General features: G+C 48.7%; 1 protein-coding gene and 3 gene segments (V, D, J or C); 1 reads left to right on the forward strand and 3 right to left on the reverse strand.

Moving 5' to 3' along the window:
* The window catches only part of LOC128781375 (immunoglobulin lambda variable 5-39-like), a 591,472-nt gene that overhangs the window by 278,563 nt on the left and 293,126 nt on the right, over positions 1 to 19,783 (reverse strand).
* The window catches only part of LOC112310504 (immunoglobulin lambda variable 5-45-like), a 715,836-nt gene that overhangs the window by 274,616 nt on the left and 421,437 nt on the right, over positions 1 to 19,783 (reverse strand).
* Positions 1 to 19,783, reverse strand: part of LOC139441033 (probable non-functional immunoglobulin lambda variable 11-55) — a 511,832-nt gene that overhangs the window by 259,836 nt on the left and 232,213 nt on the right.
* Positions 15,264 to 19,693, forward strand: PRAME (PRAME nuclear receptor transcriptional regulator). The gene is made up of 4 exons (XM_024566644.3): positions 15,264 to 15,296; positions 16,787 to 17,106; positions 17,509 to 18,111; positions 19,117 to 19,693. The coding sequence occupies exons 1-4, from the start codon at positions 15,264 to 15,266 to the stop codon at positions 19,691 to 19,693; spliced, it is 1,533 nt and encodes a 510-aa protein (XP_024422412.3).

Consider the following 19,783-nt stretch of genomic DNA (forward strand, 5'->3'; position numbering starts at 1 on the left):
AGGAATTCCTGGTGACATGTGTGCAGTTTCTCTTGGGTGGGTTCAACGTTACCTCCTGCGTGCATCGTCATGTAGTGTCAAGGCCCCGTCTGAGGTTTCCCTGCCGATAGCTGGGAACGGGGCATGCAGGGCAGCGTCTCTGCTGGTTCTGATATGCGTCCCCGACACTCATCCAATTTCTCGTTTCCAGGGTCATTCCTCGGTTAAGCAGAAGCTGCAACTGCTTATGTGTATAAAATACTTACAAGGAAACTGTTAATACACGAATCTTCTATGAGTTTGTCAGTACAGCCTATTCTATAGTTACCACCTGATTAGTATAATAGGTTTATTTCAATCACTGTTACATCCCTGGAGAACTGAATCCAGGGCAGTAAGTAGCTGCGTCCGTGGAGAAATTTAAAGCCAGATTTCCCTGAAAACAGCAGAAGGTGTGCCAGGCAGGCAGGTGCTTCTCACTCTGCCTCTAACAATGAAGAGAGAGATTTGCCTCTGGGGGCACACAGGACAAGAGGAAGCTGACATGATACCCTGAAAACTACAGAGTGTTTTTGTTTGAACTCCATGGTAGGAGAGGAGATGAGAACAAAGGGAATTCCAGGCCATGCTGCCTGAAGCATGGGGCTGAGGGTGAGGAAGCGTCAGAACAAGGAGACAGCCAGTAAGCAGAGGGCAGATTTTGGTCTCACTTCCCCATGAACCTGCATCACTGTGGTAAGTGCCACTGCCCACATATGAAAAACAGTGATAATCAGCCTCGTCCTCGGACTGGAGCCCAGAGATGGTCAGTAAGGCCATGTTGCTGGACTTGGAGCCAGAGAAGCGATCAGGGATTCCCGAGGGCCGAGTATTTACATAATAAATCAGAAGTCTGGGGGCTGTGCCCGGGCGCTGTTGATACCAGGAGACATAATTATAACGCCCAATGTCACTACTGCTTCCAGCACAGGAGATGGTGGCTGACTGTCCCAGAGCCCCGGACACTGAGGTAGGCTGAGTTAGGGCAGCCTGGGCCCAGGGACCTGAAAAGAGCAAAAACGTACTCTGGTAAGTTCAGTGCTGGGGCCCAGGTGAGACTAAAAGAGGAGAGAAAGGATCAGCCCAGATGTCCCTGTGGTCCCTTCCTGGGAGGCCTCACCTGAGCCCTGAGTGAGGAGGTGGAGGAGGAGCAGAGCCCAGGCCATTGCAGAGATGCCCCAAGAACACTGCCTTCTGAGCCCCCCAAGCTTGGTGGCCTCCCTTATCCCTTCCCCCTGCCTCGGAGGAGGGAGGGGCCTCCATGCAAATCTGCTTCCTGCACCTGCCTCTCCCTAGGCCCCTCAGACCTAGCCCGTTGATTCCAGATGTTCTGCACACTGGACAGAGAGCTCAATTGAGGGGTTAAAAGCCTTCGACCTGCACTTTCTGAGCTGGGATAAGCTGAGCCCGTGGCAGAGCCGAGGAAAGGAAGACAATCTTGGGTGTCCCTTTCTTTCCTACTGTGAGGGTCACTGTGGTTCCCCACTGAGGAATCTAAGGGCTTCGGCTTCTTGCTCTGAGGGATGAAGGTGAGGACAGGGTGTGAGGCAGGAGGGGAGAGATTTGTGCTGTTTCCAGGGACAACAGGCAAAGCTGGGTACTTTTCATTTTCCTTCACACCGCCCTGGGCCTTCTCCTAGGATGGCTTCTCCTGCACGGCTCTGTCCCCTGCCTGTGCATTGGCTGTGTCCTGAGTCTGAGCCCTGGAGTGCACGTAATGAACCCTGTATAAAGAACTTACTGGGGTGTAACAGATTTGGGACCCTACCCCCATGTCCCTTTAGAGATGCTCAGGGGGACATGGCTCCTAGGACTTCATACAGGTCGGGCTAAACCAGAGCAAAGACCTTCCCCAAGTCCAGACCCTCACCGCCCTCTGGTAGCCATAGACTGCGTGACATGTACCAGGGGAGGCAACTGAGTGGGAGCTGGAAATCCCTGCTCTGCTCCTACACCTACTGTCAATATATTGGACAGATAACAAAATCAACCGCAGCAGGCAGGTTGCATAAGAAAAATGGATTGAGAGGGACCAACTGGCTCCTCAAAATGTTAACAGGAAAGTATTGCTTGAAGGAGAGGGAGCTCAATACGATTCAGAATAACATAATAGAAAGCAGGACACGAACTCCGAGATGAAAGGATCGAGAAGAAGGGGACTTGGGTCAGGATTGTTCTAAGGGCACAAGCTCTGGGACCTCTCGTTAATCTGTCTGTCACCTGCAACAGCTGATGTTCCTCGTCTTGCCCACTGAGTGCACACCGGCTAACCACATCACAGCTGTGCGCCTTCCTGAGGCAAAGTCTGCTCATCGGCAGAGAGGGGCTTAGCCGAATGGGTGTCTAGAGTTACACTGGTTTGGTGATGTGGCTGCAATTACAGCTAGCTGATCCTTCCAGAATAAAAATGTCCCCTCAGGAAATGGACAAGGTGTTCTATGGTGTGGGAATGTTCAGAGAAAACTATTTTGCTGTCACTGTTAATATCTTGTGACAGACATTTCCAACTGAACAAGGGAAGAGACTTTATAGCTAAGGGTGGGAGAAGCTGAACTTTGGCCTCTGGGATGGAGGGAGAAGGAGAAGGATGTTCAGGGGAAGTGATACTTTTAGCTTTGTCACTATTGTTTGTTTTCAACATTTAGGTGCTGCATTACTTTTTACACTAGTTTAGACAATAATGTGTATAATTTGAGAGAGATAGTAAGTCAATGACCTGCTCAGAAATCCATTAGGCAGGGCACGTATGCCTGGATCAGAGACTAGAAGTCTGAACTTTGCCTCTTAGAATCACCATGGCGCGGCCCCCTGGGAACACGACAGGTGTCTAGGCATTTTCTGCAAGAGGCAAATGTCTGACCTTTATGAGGATCCACCTTGGCCTCTGTTCCATGTTCTATTACTGTGAATTGAGCATCCTCATTCCACGCTACGGGTGTACTCAATTTCATCTGAAATATCCTGGATACATGTGCCCACACATTAAGGCGTGAAACAGTTAAAAGAAACAAAATGCTGTCATTCGGGAGGCAGAAGGACCAGTACAAAAAAATCATTATTAATTAAATCAATGCACATAAATTAAACATATGCAAAATCAACTTCAATTCACTTATCTCTCCGTACAAATTAAAACTGATGTTTCTCTGCACAAACACAATTTCTTAAGAAGAATAAAATACGTGGGGAAATGCTGTGGAAAACGTGTGACCACTAACCCTGGAATCTGCAGGCAGTTGAGTGGGAATCTGATTATCGATCATCTGGTCACACGGATGATGCCCCCCCGGGGGATGATCTTACAATGAGGACACTGAAACCCTTACACCTCTTCTACTGAAAATGATCTGGCACATTTTTACAAAATTAGAAAAAAAAAACTTACCAAAAATTTTTAATTAAATAATTAAAAGAGAGAGAGAGAAATTGTATTACTTGAGAAAATGTAGGTCGCCATTTCTGCAAACTGTCTCCTGTATCAGGAAAACAGATACACAGAGCAATGGTATTTCCAGAAATGTCATATGGGGAGTAATCCTGTTTCCTCAACATCTAGCTACTGGTTTTCTACATACGGCACAAGTTACAAAACACCTGACTCCCACCTGAGAAGGGAATTGTTGCACCACTTCAGAGCCAGACAGACAGGAGGGGCATTCGAGGTGGCCTGCCCTCCTGCTCACATGTAGGACATTCATCTAAAAAACTGGTCATGTTACACATTTGGGGGCAGGTGTTGGATTGCTCTGGATAAAGACCAGAACTTAGCTCCCCCACCTCCTATTTGCTGCCTCCACAAAGACACACCCTACAGGCGCTGTATCCTCTGTCCTGAATTGCACCGAGGCTGGGCTGTGACTCAGGGCTCTAATCTCTGTCTTCAAGAGAAGATGCCCCTTCCCGTTGGTGCTCTGACCAGTGAGCGGCTCCAGGGTTAATCTAAATCACTCTTTCTGCCATAAATGATTAAAGCATGAAGGTACTTCTCATTTTCTGGGAACTAAAGAGTATAATGAAAAAGTTGTGAAAAAATCGAAGTGTGTAAACATTATGAGAAAGAGCAAGTTAGTAGACAGAGTGACCAACACTCTGGCTGACACAGGAATGAGGGCCCACCAGGGCCCTCCAGTGCCAAAGGACCAGACTTCTGGTTCCAAAACCAAGAGAGTGAAGATGGTCATCTACCAGGTCTTCTTGAACTTAAACCCGGTGTCCATCAGAAGTCCAACGAAGTCTTGCACAGATATTTAATGCTTGTGCACTTAGTGATCATTATAATGTGAAGTCCAGCTAAAAATTTATTTAGACAGCCAAGGAAATTAGACATCAGTGAGAACTCCAGAGGAAATGGAGAGAGGCTCGCCAAATATCTCTTCCTTGTGGAACCAAGAAACCATTTTAGGAAGATCCCATTCTTATGAGAAGGAAGTCAGGTGCTGAGTGGTTTCAAAACTATGTCGTTTGTGGGTGCAGAGTGAGGAAGGTACAGGGGAGGAATGAAAATAACAACAATAGGGGGATTAACACCAAAGCCGGCACAGTGGCTCTGTGGGGAATGGGACAGATGGATATGCTTTGGGCGGGTAGATCTAGCCAGGGGTAGATGTGGTTCCTGTTTATTACTCGTTCTTAAGTTGTGAGTATTCATCGCACACTCTTCTTTGGGAACGACGCATATAGTAACAGAAGGAATTTAGAAAAGTAAACTGAAAGGTACTTGAATTTTTTTCCTCTCCTTAGCTCCATAGAGAAGAGCTCAGAACAAATGCAGACAGGGAGGAAGTTTTTTTATGACAAACCTCAAGTAGAAGGTGAAAAACTTGTCCTTTTAGCCTTTTGGAGGTGGTGGAAAGTCACCTAGAACATTTGGCACTGGGAAAGAGAAAGAAACAGCTAGTAGAAGGACAAGGCCCCCTGGCTCGGTTGAAGCTGAGGCCCAGGCCCCTGCTTACCCTCTCTGCTTCATCCAGCACAAGCTAAAAAACAGGTGGAAAGAGGGAAAAATGCTCCTCAACAGGAAATCCTTATGAGGAGGCTCTAAAACTGAAAAAAAAAATAAAAAAATGAAGGCTTGGCTGCCTCCTACGGACTTCCCGGAGTATTATATTTTTATTTCCTCTTGTGAAGTGATGTGAACCTCGGGTTTTTCATGCCTTGGATCCAAAAGGATCACTCTGCCCTTGGGTTGTGAAGGAAGAGACAGATAAACTAATGGGAGTCCGTCAATTGATTAATGAATAAATAAAATGAGGCCTATCTATATAATGCAATATTATTCGGCCATGACAATTGATGAAGTCCTGATACATGCTTCAACCTGAAGGAACCTTGAAAACGCTTTGGTAAACAGGGAAAATCAAACACAGAAGACCAGGTACTGTGTGACCCCATCTATGTGCCGTGTCCAGAATAGACAAACCCAGAGAGACAGAAAGTGAGTGACTGATCACGACGGGTTGAGAGAAGAGGGAGACGGGAGTGACCGCTAACGGATGAGGTGTTACTTTCAGGGGGATGAAAACGTTCTGGAGTTACAGCGTGTAATGGGTGCACTTACTTGTGAATATAATGACAACCAAGGGTTATACACCTTGAAATGTTGTCTGTTGTGGAATGTGAATTCTAGAAAAATAGACATTAAAATGAGGTGCTGGTGGATACAGCTTACTCTCAAATAACTCAGAAAATGACTGTTCTGTGTGTGTTATGTAAGTATGTTTATGTATGTGTGTATATTTATGTACGTGTGTATATTTATGTATGTGTGTATATGTATGTATGTATATTTATGTATGTGTGTGTTTATGTATATTTATGTATGTGTGTATACCTATACTTAAACATACACACACACATATATGCTGAGATGAAAAATAAGAAAATATAATGAAAATCAAATATGATAAAGTCTTAAAAAGTGGTGAATCAGGAAAAAGGTTATATAGGATTTCTTTATATTACCTTTAAAATTTTAAGTTTGCAATTATTTAAAAATTAAATAATAACAAAGAATAAACAAATGAAAGCCTGAGTTTACGATTAAAGGGACTTGAGTGAGTTCAAAGGAGGTTTTGGTCTCACTTCGCCATGAACTGGCACCACTGTGGAGAGTGTTAGCACTCCTATATGAAGCACAGTAATAATCAGCCTCGTCCTCAGCCTGGAGCCCAGAGATCCTCAGGGAGGCCGTGTTGCCGGATTTGGAGCCAGAGAAGCGATCAGGGATCCCCGAGGGACGATTGTTGTCACGATAAATCAGGAGTTTGGGGGCAGAGCCCGGTTGTTGTTGGTACCAGGAGACATAATTACCATACCCAACATCACTGCTGCTTCCAGCACAGGTGATGGTGACCGACTGTCCCGGAGTCCCCGACACTGAGGGAGGCTGAGTCAGGGGAGCCTGGGCCCAGGAACCTGAAAAGAGCGAAAACACACTCAGTGCTCAGTTCAGTGCTGGGTCCACGTGAGTCTGAGGAGGAGATGAAAATCAGCCCAGATGTCCCCATGGTCCCCACCCTGGAGGCCTCACCTGAGCCCTGAGTGAGGAGGGTGAGGAGGAGCAGAGCCCAGGCCATGGTGGAGATCCCCCAAGAGTGTTGCCTTCTGAGACCCAACACTGAGCCTGGCTCCCCAAGACCTCTCTTATCCTCTCCCTCTGCCTTAGGGGAGGGAGTGGCCTCCATGCAAATCTGCTTCCTGCACCTGCCTCTCTTCACTCCACTCTGACCTGACTGGGAGTCTAGGTATTCCTGCAATCCTGGAAAGAAGAGATTTCTGAAGAATTAAACTCTTGCCCTGGCTGGGTAGCTCAGTTTGTTAGAGCATTAGTACTGATATGCTGAGGTTGCGAGTTCTATACCCAGTCAGGGCACATCTAAGAATCAACCAATGAATGCATCAGTACGTGGAACAACAAATCAACGTTTCTCTCTCTCTTCCTCTCTCCCTCCCCCTTTCTCTCTCTCTCTCACATCAATCAATAAAAATGTTTAAAAATCAAATTAAACTCTTTAACATGTTCTAAGTAAGATTAGACTCTGCCCAGGACAGTATGCAGAAATGAAGCCAGGCCAGGGAGACACCCCCCTTTTGTGGTGTGGGAGCCATGGAGGTTCCTGAGGGCGAAACCTCAGGACTTCCCTTCTGCGTTGTGTGGAAAGAGGCGAGTACAAGGTCCCAGGATGGCTGACAGATCCAACGGCTCCATTTCCCTGGTATGAACGGCAGAGCGGGGAGTAAGTTCCACCCTCAACCCTTTCTTATTCCCCTTAGTTAGGATGGCTCCTCATGAATGGCTCCATCCTCTGTCTTTGCTGTGGTTTGGGACTGAAGTCTGACACCAAGCCCTTAGACATATTAGCTCTTTTAAAAGATGATTTATTGGGCACAACCGTTTTGGGATAAAAGGGGCTCAGAGGGAAGCAACTCCTCCAACTTTACCTGGGACAGCATAAACCACAGCAGGCACCTTCCCCACATCCAGGCCTGGGCTGCCCCCTGGTGGCCTAAAACGGTGCATCCCAAGCACCAGAGAAGGCCACTCACTGAGCAGGAGCTGGAAATCCATTTGCTTCCTTCCCATTTTCTGTCCTTCCCCACTGAGCTCAGTACCAGGCCTCCTGATCCCTTCTATTTCCCTCTAAGCCCATCTAGAGTGGAATGTGTCGCCTGTCACACCAGGTGGCCCAGATGCTCACCTCAGGACTATTTAGCACGTCCCACCACAGACTTGACACAAGATAATTGCTTGTGAAGCAGCTCTTGGCTCAAGGCCGAGGAAACATTAAATAAAACCAAACCAAACAGGAGGGCTGGCTGAGAAACACGGGCCTAAGTGGAGACAGGCTGACTTCCCAAAGTGTGGAAGGAAAAAACACTGCACAGAGAAGAAAAATCTCCGTAGGACTGAGAAGTCCCAGGGGCTTAGAATAGCAGACATTACGGTGTCAGATGGACTAGTTCCTTCTGGAGGCTCCAGGGAGAATCTGTTTCCTTTCTCCTCCAGCTGCTAGGTTGCCAGCATTCCTTGGCTAGAAGATCCATGAACTCCAATCTCTCCTCTATGGGCACATGTCCTTCTCCTTTTCTGTCCCCAAATCTGCCTGCACCTCTTCTTCTAAGGACACGTGATTATATGAAGGCACGCTGAGTCCAGGATAATATCCCTTGACTTTGTATTAGTCAGGATTCTCCAGAGGAATTGACCCAATAGGAGATTTCTCTCTCTCCCTCTCTCTCTCTGTGTGTCTCTCTCCTCCTACATATGATTATGAGGAATTGGCTCATGTGATTACAGAGACTGAGAAGTCCCACAATGTGCAAGATGGAGGCCCAGGAAAACTGTTGCTATAATTTAGTCTGAGTCTGAACACCTGAAAACCAGAGGAGCCGATGATCCAGTCTGAGGGGAAAGGGATAAGAGATGAGATGCGACGTCCCAGCTCAACAGTGAGACAGCAAAAAAAAGGAGGGAATTCTTCCTTTCGTTCTGTTCAGGCCCTCAGTAGACTGGATGATGCCCACCCACATAGGGAGGGTGATCTAGTTTTCTGAGTCCACCAATTCAAATGTTAATCTCATCTGGAAAACCTGCTCACAGACCTTTCCAGAAATAATGTTTAATCCAGGCCCTCTCCCCTTGGTCAGTGAAGCCAACACATAAACCATCACAGTCTCCACTGCAAGATCCTTCAATCACATCTGCAAAGTCCCTTTTGCTTTATAAGGTAACACTCACAGGCTCCAGGAACTGGGACCTGGATATATCTGGGGCTCATTATGGAGGCTACTGACCAGCCTTCAAGTCCTACGGAGGCGCACACACAGGAAATGCTCTCAGGGGCTGTTCTCAGGGTGTTTTGCACAGTAGCACACTGACATATTCCACAAACTGGAGCTACCCACAACCGATGTTTAAGTCACTAAAATGACCTACCAGTCCTCCTTTTATTGGAAATCTGGGAGGCTGTTCCGACTACGTGATACAAAGTAGAGAACTGCACAAAGAGAGAACTCACAAAGAAAAGTTCTAGAAATATCCATTGGTACAATATTTATGAGAACCTGGGATGATGTTCCTACTGCTTGAGTCTGCACAAAGAGAGAACTCACAAAGAAAAGTTCTAGAAATAAGCACTGGTATAATCCTGTCTTGCTCACAGTCTGAGCTACCGGGGCTCTCACTATTGCTTCGCATGAAAATCTGTCTCACCATAAACCTAAGAGGACATTTTCCTTCCACAATCACAGGAATTTTAGGAAGTCATTTATGCATTCCTACACTTGTCCCCACCGGGTTCTTTTTTAAGGGATTCCATCCCTCCCACCACAGGCACAGGGCGGGAGGAGGGGGGGGACTTCCCGTGTGAACCCTCCGTGACATATGGTACGAGGGTGGTACCTCTCAACCTCCTGCTCTTTCCTTCCCAGTACTCTGTAATTTCTTTTTTAATTTTTGACCAGGCAATTACATTTTTAAAAAAATAAATTGCAGATACTTTTTCTATGTATCAAAGTTCATTAAAGAACTTTCCAAATTATGAAATCATCTTCATCCTTCAGGAATGATTCATTCACAAAGCAAACCATCATTTCATATCTTAAATCCCAGGGCTCTCATGCGCTCCCTGTGGGCCTCAGTTGGGTGTCCACAGTGTTCTCCTTTCTCAAGGATGCACACATCGTGTGCCTTCTTGGTGTCCGGGCAGGCACAGCAGGGCTTCAGCGGCTCCTTCTTCTGCATCTCAGGAGGGGCAGGCTGGCGGCCACCCCCAGCACCTTGCAGGCTGAAAGCAGCAGCTAGTACGGGCACTGTGACTTCTATCCCAAGCACGGTTAAGTTGAGAATTCAGGTTCTTTCCCCTTCAGGCTTACTTTATTTTACTCTATTTTTCTTTCTTTCTTTCTTTTAAAAAATTGTTGTTCTATTACAGTTGTCCCAATTTTCCCCTGTTGCTCTCCCCGCCCCCCACAGTCAATCCCCACCCTGTTTCCGTGTCCATGGGTCATTTATACCCGTTTGTTGATTAGACCCTTCCCTTTCTTCCCCCTTATCCCCCTCCCCCCTCTCCTCTGGTCACTGTCAGTCTGTTGCTTGTTTCCATCCCTTCAGGCTTACTTTAGGTGATCCTAGAAAAAAACATTTTCCTGTTTCAGTTCATCCCTATCTCATCCCCAGCCTCTCTCAGCAGAGCCGGCTGACACACACACAGAACAGCTTCTTCAAAGGCATCCTCCCTCCCTTTCTTCCCTCGCTGGTTTCTAACGTCTCCACGGTGATCATTAGAATGCAGTGCAGGCTGACTGAATTTTTTAACATTTCCAAAGTGAAAATACCACTGTTTTCATCGCTAGTTAAGGAGAAATGATTTTGATAGAAAACATTTTAAAAATACAGAAAAGTATTTCACAATAACCAGCATTAACATTTTAGTGACCATCTTCGGAACGTGTGGACCTGCTTATCTAAGAGGTTCACAGATGTGAGTTACACATATCCCAGAAGCAAGGGGCCCTGTAACTTCCAGTCCCTCTTCCATGCCCAGGCCCAGCGTAACCCAGGCATGTGGTAGACACCGTGAAGCATTACTTGAAGCAATTTAATAAATGAGTGTTATATTGATGTTTAATTTTACATGAATGGGATTGCATTACATAATTAATTGAGTGTTGTGCATTTTGCTTTCAAATATTACAGACCTCATCTTTTTAGTGTATCAGTGTCAGTGAGTATGACAAGCAACCAGATCATGAAAATAAGGATGGGCAATCTTTGAATGGATTCGCTTTTCAGTGTACGCCGCACAGATGCATCCGCAGCCCTCCCCATCACTCTCACCCCCCAGGCCTCGCCCCAGTCTTTTATGTTCGCAAATTGGCCAAGCGCTGGACTCTCTCAGCGTTTGCGCAGTCTGTCCTTACGCCCCCAAGGGCTGCTTCTTGCTCAGGCCTCAGGCAGGAGTGGGCCTGAAAGTTGCATTTGTAACTTTCCTGTACCACCCCCTTTGTTTTTTTCAGAGAATTAGTTACAACTTGCCACTTTAAGACAATGTTCTTCTTGTTTTTTGGTGGGGTTTTTTTTTTTCTGTTTTCATCCTAAACCTTATGAGGAGAGACTGTGTGTACCTCAGAGCATTGCATTAGCAGCCACTCAAGGGCAAATATTTGCTGAATGAGTCTAAAACACAGGAGGGAAGGGCAGGCTGAGCCTCCAGTTCCAAGGTGAAGAAATTGAGTTTTTAATCAGCTCTGTTCTAGGTGACAATCCCAGATCCACAGGGGATCGATGCAATGACCTCATTGGTATTCATTCATTCATTCATTCATTTATTCATCTATGTAGATGGCAACTTTATACTCTGCTAGTTCATAAGCATGGGGATATCTGGAGGAACGGCAGGGTAGATCCACAAAAAGTAACCAGCCTTACCACCCTGCCTGTTACTCTCAACCACCACAACCTGCCTATAGCCCACGGTAAAAAGATTCAGGGTTATTTGGATGAGATGGATACGGCGCCCACGACCCCTTTCAGAAAAATGTCTTACAGTTTGAGGAGGCTGAGTATTTCCCAGGCATGGGTGAGGAAACTCATTTCAAAAGACCCCAGGGAAATTCCTCAGGCCACCTTGAATGACAGGGCTGGGGCCTCCACTTTGGTCCTAACCCCTCCCTCTCTCCTCACCAGGAAAGGGTCCTCACCCATCTGAGTTTTGCCATCTCTACAGAGAAGCCTGACTTTTCCGCCCTAAATTGACAGGCAAAAAGCAGGCGCCAAAACCGGGCACACGTGGAGGATCCCAGGCCCCTGGCGCCCCCTGCTGGCGCCACAGGGTACCCCCAGGTTTAAGAGGAGTCGCTCTGTGAGAGGCCAACACCAGTCTCCGGCGAGGTGCCTCCCCAACCTCTCCGGGGCGTTGTTGACCTGCTCCCTCTTCAGGAGCGTGCTGTCCGCAGTTTGTTTTCAGGTCCAGTTGTGGCTTTGTCCAAAGGGATTTGTTGGTGAGAAGCAGAGAAGCCTTGCATTTAGGGGAGCGGACGCTGAAATCATTTCAAGGACTGGGGGAGGTGAGTAGAGCAAACGCCGGAATTTGGGGTTTCTGAAGGAGCTCTGGTAAACCAAATCCGAAGGGAAGTCAGAGGAGAGTACGCTTTGGAGAGAGGACAATCTAAATGAATCTGGCTGAGTTCTCCTCTGCCCAGGGGGTTACAAAAATGGTCAGAAAGTAGGGAACAGTGGACTAGCTAATGGCGGCGCCATCTTTTCTAGACGAGGGAGGTGGAGGCGGGACGAGAACCCGCGCTCGGGGCAGCCGAGAGGTGACCATGGCATCCTGCAGAGGGAGAGGGGTGGAGAGCTGGGGATGGGTTGGGGTGTTCCGGCCCTCCATCCTCTCCTTCCACGCACCAAAGGCCCCCGCATCCCAGCCCACCTCCCACCCCACCCCCTCCATTTCATCCCCACGCCCCACCTCGCCCCCCCACCAACACCCCAGGCAGCCTGGTGGGTGTGGCCCCTGGCACCCCCCCCCATCCTCTCCGAGCTAAAGCAAACCCCTTCCCGGCTGCCTGGGCGACCCCACTCGTTATCTCAGGATCTCGCAGCTTTTCGCCCGAGAGGGAACCCTAAAACAGGATTGGTCTGCCGCTGTTTCCGGCGGAGCGGAAGTTTGCTGAATCCGTTTCCGCTCCTTTCCCTCCAGCCGCTGGGCCGGGGACCGCGTGGCGACTTGCATGGTCTGTGGAAACCGTAAGTTCAAACCCCACTTTGTCGCAGGGTGAACTTGCGCTAGTCACCAGTAACCCTCAACCCCGCTTTTGCCTCTGTTTTCCAACTGAAAATGAGTTCTCACAACTGGGGCTAGAGAAAAGGAATAGGTGGGTCATTCGGGGGAGCCCAGGCCACGTGCTCCGTAAAAATGGCCGCGCGGCTTTGAGTTTCAGATGTAACAATTCACTGAACTCCGGCGTTTGCGTTCATTGTTGCTTCTTAGTTGGTCGTGTATGCACTTGCGATGGGTGGGCTCCCCTGGGAATCTGGCTCCTCAAGAGGTGCCAGGGTACGAGGAGCAGAAACGTGGCCGCAGGACGGTGGTCCGTGTTCGTGAGCGGGAAGGGACCCTTTTGAAAGAGGGCAAGGACTGTCACTCAGATTGTCCTCTGGTGCAGCCAATGAGAAACGGGTGGTCAGGCGTGGACGTAGGAGGTGACTCCCGCTGAAAGGGCTGGATTGTGTTTCCAGTTTTCAACTTTCTCAGCAGTGTTCTCAAAGATTTTCATAGGAGCCTGTAGCTTCCTAAATACTCGCGTTAACACAGCCTCCTTGTTTTTGGAGCATTTTGGGTCTTGCTCTCACTTGCGTGGACACGGGTGACTGAGACCAGAGAAACCACCCATTGGAGCACCTGAGGCCAGTCTGAGGTGGACCAGAGTGGAAGGAAGACTTGTTCAGGTAAGCTAGCCGTCTCCAGTGTCTGGAGAAGCCCTATCGTGGCCCCCCCCCCCACCCCCCTTCTTATCTTTGAGCAACTAGGTGGAGGCTGCATCCTGAGGTTCCTGTGGAGGAGAAGCAGGAGCAGCTGCTACATTCTCAAGTCATATCTCCGAGAGAACGTCTGTCCTGCTGCTGTTTTATGAGAGGGGAAAAAACATTGTATAGCAGTAGCTGTACAATGTTAGGGACCCCATTCCCAAAGCCACGGTTACATTCGCCAACTCCACTTGGGGTGAAGGAGCAGACTTGACTGGTGTTTGGTATCAAGTAGGTTCTGGTCTCACTTCCCTGGGAGCTGGGGCCAGTGAGGTAAGGGGTGCTCCTTGAAAGAAAGTAACAATAGTGTACAGCTTGTTCTCTGGCTGCAGCCTGAGGAATTCAGGGAGGCCTGGGAGCTGGAGAATGGGGCTGGATAGTGGTTGACCTCATGCATTGGGAGTATCAGGCACAGAGAGTGGCTATGTCAGGACAGACTGGACCCAGGACCCTGAGAGGAGAGGTCAAGGTCATGATTCCAGGGTAGTAGGGGGCAAAGAGAGAGAGAACGGTCAGCCCTGGGCTGCCAGAAGGTCCCCTCCTTAGTATATTTCACATGTGCAGAGAGTGAGGAGGATGAGCAGGACAGAACAGAGCCCAGGTCATGGATGAGACCCCTGGAGCTATGCCTCCTGTGGTCCCTCCCCCTTCTTATCCTCTGCCTCACATGTGGGAAGGGCCTCCATGCGCATCTGCTTCCCAGAGCTTGCAGGTGACATCCCATCCACAAATTTGCTTACTTGGGGATCTTCCCGAATTTCTCCCTGGGAATATCACACTATCCCTGCCCCCACCCAGAAAGACCTGGTAGGGTCCATAGACTCGCTGAGCCCCAAGACTGTGGTGGGTGATTGCTGCCTAAATGAAGGCCTCTGCCCGTGTCCCTGACCTTGTCTGCTGCTGCCACCCATAGAGCGGGATGTCCTCACTCTCTGGTGACTTCTCTGGCGCACTCCTGTCAGGCTGCGTAAGTCATGACCATTGGAGCCCTAGACGAGGAGCCAGGGCCTTGTTCTGGTGTCGCCTTCCCGTTGCCTGCTCTTGGGATACGGGTGCAGGTGACTCACTCACTCAGGCCCCGGATACTGCACAGGAAAGGGAGTATCAGTTTAAGTGCCCTGCTGACATTTTATGTCTTGGGAGAAATAACGAGACTAGGGAAGTGAAATGCTTTGATAATTCCTTAAATTCTACCAAACACAAGGAGTTATTTTTACTCGTCGTCATGATTAAGAATCCAGCTTCAAGCTCACAGTTCCAAGCTCCCAGAGAAGTGTAAATGAAGAATAGGGTTGTGACAGAAAGGATGACAGTGTCCCAGAGGAAGCAATGCAGGGAAAAGCATCTTCCCACTAAAGGAACTCTCTCAGAGAGGTCCTGACACAGAACGCAGGAAGGATGAAACCTTGGAAGCCTGTCCAAACTTAGAAAGCGGTGTGACAGCTCACCAGGGCGTGGAAAAGATTCTCGCTCTGTAGCGGGAGTTCTGTGACCAGAAAAAACACAAGTCACGTTTGAACTATTATTCACAGCTTTTTACAAAGACACAAAATACTTTAATTCTTGACATGTAAAATCACAGTGTATTAAATAGTAATTGTACTATATTATTTGCTCACTTATATATTTATATAAATTTTGTTTTTGATTTCCTTTTCTTTTGGGATGATACCACAGTCTGCCTAAAGCATCTGAACTCGAACATTTGGGAATAGTCATGTGGCCCAAACGCTCCCGAGTGTACTTACAGGTTGGTTGAATTTTCTTTTTCTTTTCCTTTCACAAATGGACATATGATTCAGTTAGTCATGTGAAGAGTGAAAAACCCAACCAGGGCTAACTGGGTAGAGATCCAGTAATAAGGATCTCTTTTGCTTTCAGTTAGAAGTTGAAGTTTCAGCTGGGAACTCAAAAGGAAGGCATGGCAAGAAAGGGCCGTAATAGCTTCTGAGGAGCCCGAGGAGGGACCAGAGGCTAGCCTGTGAGGGTCACTGCCGAGGTCTGAGCAGAGGGCGCAGCATGCCTGCTCTGGTCAATCAGGAGCTTCAGGTGGTCTCCAAGGACCTGCAGGCCAAGATCGCACAGAGAATTGTCCTTTTTGTCCTGACAAAGGAGCAGGCTTGGCTTCTGCCTGGAAAGGCAGTTTTGCCTTAATCTCAAACATATCTTGACGACTTGTTCCGGTGCGTGCCGTTTTGTAGATGTTTACAATGCAGGTTTCCCCTGTTACCTGAAAGTAGAACATTCCCACGAAACCTTTCATAAGCTGAAATGGCAAATCCTCTTTGGATTTCCTTTGGTTAGTGAAAACAGGTACTAGGGTAGGTCTTTCATAAAAGCAAAGTGACCTAACATGAAGTTTGGGGAAGTGCGGGAGTGATACCTGTATTTCTTAACCGAGCAGATTGTTTAAAAAATGCATCCAATTCATTGGAAATTTCTGATCATATTTAAACTCTTTAGTTTGTAACCATAGTTAATAGTTCAAATCATTTATGGTTTTGTAATTTTATTAGCTAATTAAAATAAAAACAAAAAACCTAAGAGCTTAGAAAAGGTTCCATAGTCTCTTTTGAAGTGGGGGCTTCGTTCTGCAGGTGAGCACTTCGTTCCCACGAACAAAGTGGCAATTCTGACATTCAGACAGTAAAATGTCTCTCGGAATTAATGTTTGTTTTTCTCCTCTCCAGCTCTCATGTGCTATATAATACTGTTATGCTGCTTTTGCAGTTTCTCATTTAAAATGTTTTAAATGATATAACGGTACCCATCGAGTGGGTGTTCCTTCATCTTCCCCATGTGGATGGTCTGTTGGAGCCTAGAAAGAGACCGTGCTGGGCCCCGTGCTGCTCCTTATTGCAGTTGTTGTCAGTTTCTGAGTGAAGATAGGAAACTTTTCTCCCCACAAAGGGTGGGATCAGCTCTCAGGCTGGGATCAGCTCTCAGGCGTCTCAGTGCTCACTGCACTGCAGAATTAAACACAGCCAGTGGGTAGGTGTGGGAGGGGGCTGGTGGTCATCTTGCCCCTCCTCAGTGCCTGGCGAGATGTTTGCCTTGCCACTGGCAAAGGCAGAGCTGTGGCTTTTGGCCCCCAAGCAGAAAGTGGAATCTGGGTAAACAGAGGACCGACCCCCTGACTATTGTCGGAGCAGTGCCTTTGGCCCTCAGCTGGTTCCTCTGAAGAGTGGAGGGTCAGTGGGGTTGCTCATGCTCAGCTTTGCTCTCTGGATGTCTCCCCAGGATCTGTTTCAGAGCAGATTCATCAGGATGAGCCTCCCGACCCCACGCAGACTCCTGGAGCTGGCGTGTCAGAGTCTGCTGAAGGATGAGGCCTTGGCCATGAGTGCTGTGGAATTGCTGCCTGCAGAGATCTTCCCACCTCTGTTCATGGCGGCCTTTGCTGGGAAGCACGATAAGATCGTGAAGATGATGGTGCAGTCTTGGCCCTTCCCCTGCCTCCCTCTGGGGGCCCTGATGAAGGATCAGCAGCCTCAGCAAGAAACCTTCCAGGCTGTGCTTGATGGACTCGATGCCCTGCTTGCCCAGGAGGTTCGCCCCAGGTGAGGGGCATTCATAGCCCAGTAGGGCCCCGGGGATCTGTGCAGATACAGTGGGGATCAGGGAGAGGGCAGTGCCAAAGGAGGAGCCAGAGGCTTCAGATGGCATCAGTGAGAATGCTCAGGGAGGCCTGGGAACCATTGCTGGGATCATTCTGGAAAAAGGCTTCTGGTCATATAGGGCTGACTAAGATGCAGAGGTGACCAAAGAAAAGTGCACTTAAAGGTATCAGAAATGGAGAGCAGGAAGGATCTCAGTAGTGCAAGGAGCAGCTAATACCTTGCGTATGGAGTAAAAATGCAGTCAGGTATCTGGTCCAGATGCCCAGGTTCCTTGATTCACGGTCATGGTCTTACTCTCTGTTATCTTGCTGGAGCTCTGTTTGTCTCCTGTTTTCTGTACAGGAGATGGAAGCTGCAGGTGCTGAATTTACAGAAGGATGCTCATCAGGAGTTCTGGACCGTGTGGTCTGGAACCAGGGCTGCTGCGTGCTCACTGATGGAGACCGAGGCCCAGCCCATGGGGAAGAGGCAAAAAGTGGACAGTTCAAGGGTGGGGTCCAAACCGCCCTTGGCCCCTGTGGAGGTGTTCATAGACCTTAGTCTCAAGGAAGGTGCCCCTGATGAGTCCCTCAGCTACCTCATTAAGAAAGTCAGTCAGGGGAGAGGTTTGCTGCACCTTTGCTGTAAGAAGCTGAAGATTTTTGCAGTGTCGATGCAAAACATTAATATTCTTAAGATGGTGCAGCTCGACTCTGTCCAGGATTTGGAAGTAAATTGTACCTGGAAGCCGTCCACCCTGAAGAAATTCGTTCCTCAACTGAGCCAGATGGGCAATCTGCGCCGGTTCTTTCTCTCCCACATCCTGATGTCTTCTCACACCACTCCGTCGCAGGAGCAGCAGTGTGTTCGCCAGCTCACGTCTCAGTTCCTCAGCTTGCACCACCTCCAGGAGCTCTGTCTAGATGCGCTCTCCTTCCTTGAGGGCCGCCTGCACCAGGTGCTCAGGTGAGAGATGGCAGGGCTTCTCTGCAGACCAGACCAACCCCTTTTCATCTTAGTCAACAGTAACGGTATTTCCCATGTGCCTGCTGTCAGCGTGCCAGGGTGCCTGAGTCACTAGATGGTCTGCACAGTCAGGATCTTGTTCACTGCTCCGTCCCCCTGCAGATTGTCCTTGCTAGGCATCTCTGTGACGGCGGCTCCATCAGGCCAGGTGAGGGTAGCTTTGGGAATTCTTTCCTTAGGAAGTGATGGCTAAGTGAAGATGTTGGAAAAGTGCTAAGTGAGGATGGCAGTGATGAAGGGAAGGCCCATCAGAGGTGAGGTTTCAGGTGTTAAGCAGTTTGTCGATAGGAGCTTCTCACTTTGATCCTGCCTTGAATTGCCTGCCAAGGATTCTTTTAGGCTCCAGCTAAGGGAATACGTGGGAAATTCGGGGTTCTGGAGTAAGGAATTGTAAAAGGGGATAGATGGTTTGTGGGTGATGCAGTGACATAAATTAGTCCCTGCAGGCTGGCAGCCCCCTTTCTGCACATCTGCCAGTAACCTCATTGGGCTCAGAGGTGAGGGTGATGGGCCCAGGCTGTGGTTGGAAGGAAGCTAAGTTGAATGCATCTCGGACCATGTCTCCCAATACTAAAACATATTGACTCCCTCCTGCTTGAGACATTGGGTCAGGCTCCGTTCTGGGCACCTCCCATCTTTTTACCCCCATTCCTGCTCACTATACCTGGGGGTGGGGGGGTGTTATATATTCTACTTGACCTAGAGCAAAGAGTGTGTGAGGTTTCATTCACTTGATTCAGTCACACAGCAAATAAGTGATGGAAAAAGGACTCTACTTTGCACCGCTTCGATGCTTTTCACCTTGCAGCATCTCGGAGGTTGACTCACCTGGAAAACTTTAGGTTTTGGTGATACAGGACCCTTTGCCCTTAAGGCTGGGTCATCTCCACCTCTCTCTGCCCACCAGCTCCATCCTCCAGAACTAACTGCTCTGTCTCTCCCCAGGTGCCTGCAGACCCCATTGGAGGCCTTGTCCATCACTAACTGTTCGCTTTCAGAAAACGACTTCGCATATCTGTGCCAGACCCTGAACGTCAGTCAGCTGAAAGGCCTGAGTTTCAGCGGGCTCAACCTAACCAATATGAGTTCTGGGCCCCTCCAGCTTCTGATAGAGAGAGCCTCTGCCACCCTCCAGGACCTGGACTTGGATGAGTGTGGGATCATGGATCCTGAGATCACTGACATTTTGCCTGCTCTGAGCCTCTGCTCTGAGCTCACCACCTTCAGCTTCTGTGAAAACCCCATCTCTATGAGTGTCCTGGAGGAGCTGCTGCGCCACACTATCGGGCTGAGCAAGCTGAACCACGTGCTGTATGCTGCCCCCCTGGAAAGTTACGAGGAGCTCACTGGCACCCTCCACCTGGGCAGGCTTGCCCAGGTGCACACCACGCTGAGGCAGTTGCTGCAGGAGTTGGGGCGCCCCGACATGGTCTGGTTCAGTGCTAGTCCCTGTCCTCACTGTGGTGATAGGACCTTCTATGACCCAAATCCCATTCTGTGTCCCTGTTACATGTCTGTCTAGCTGGCTGCACATATCATAGGCTTTATTCTGGGCATCTGGGAACTGAAGCCCAGGCATAAGTGCATGTTAAGGAAACACAGCAGCCACAGT

This window comes from Desmodus rotundus, chromosome 7, assembly GCF_022682495.2.
Source record: "Desmodus rotundus isolate HL8 chromosome 7, HLdesRot8A.1, whole genome shotgun sequence".
Classification (NCBI taxonomy): domain Eukaryota; kingdom Metazoa; phylum Chordata; class Mammalia; order Chiroptera; family Phyllostomidae; genus Desmodus; species Desmodus rotundus.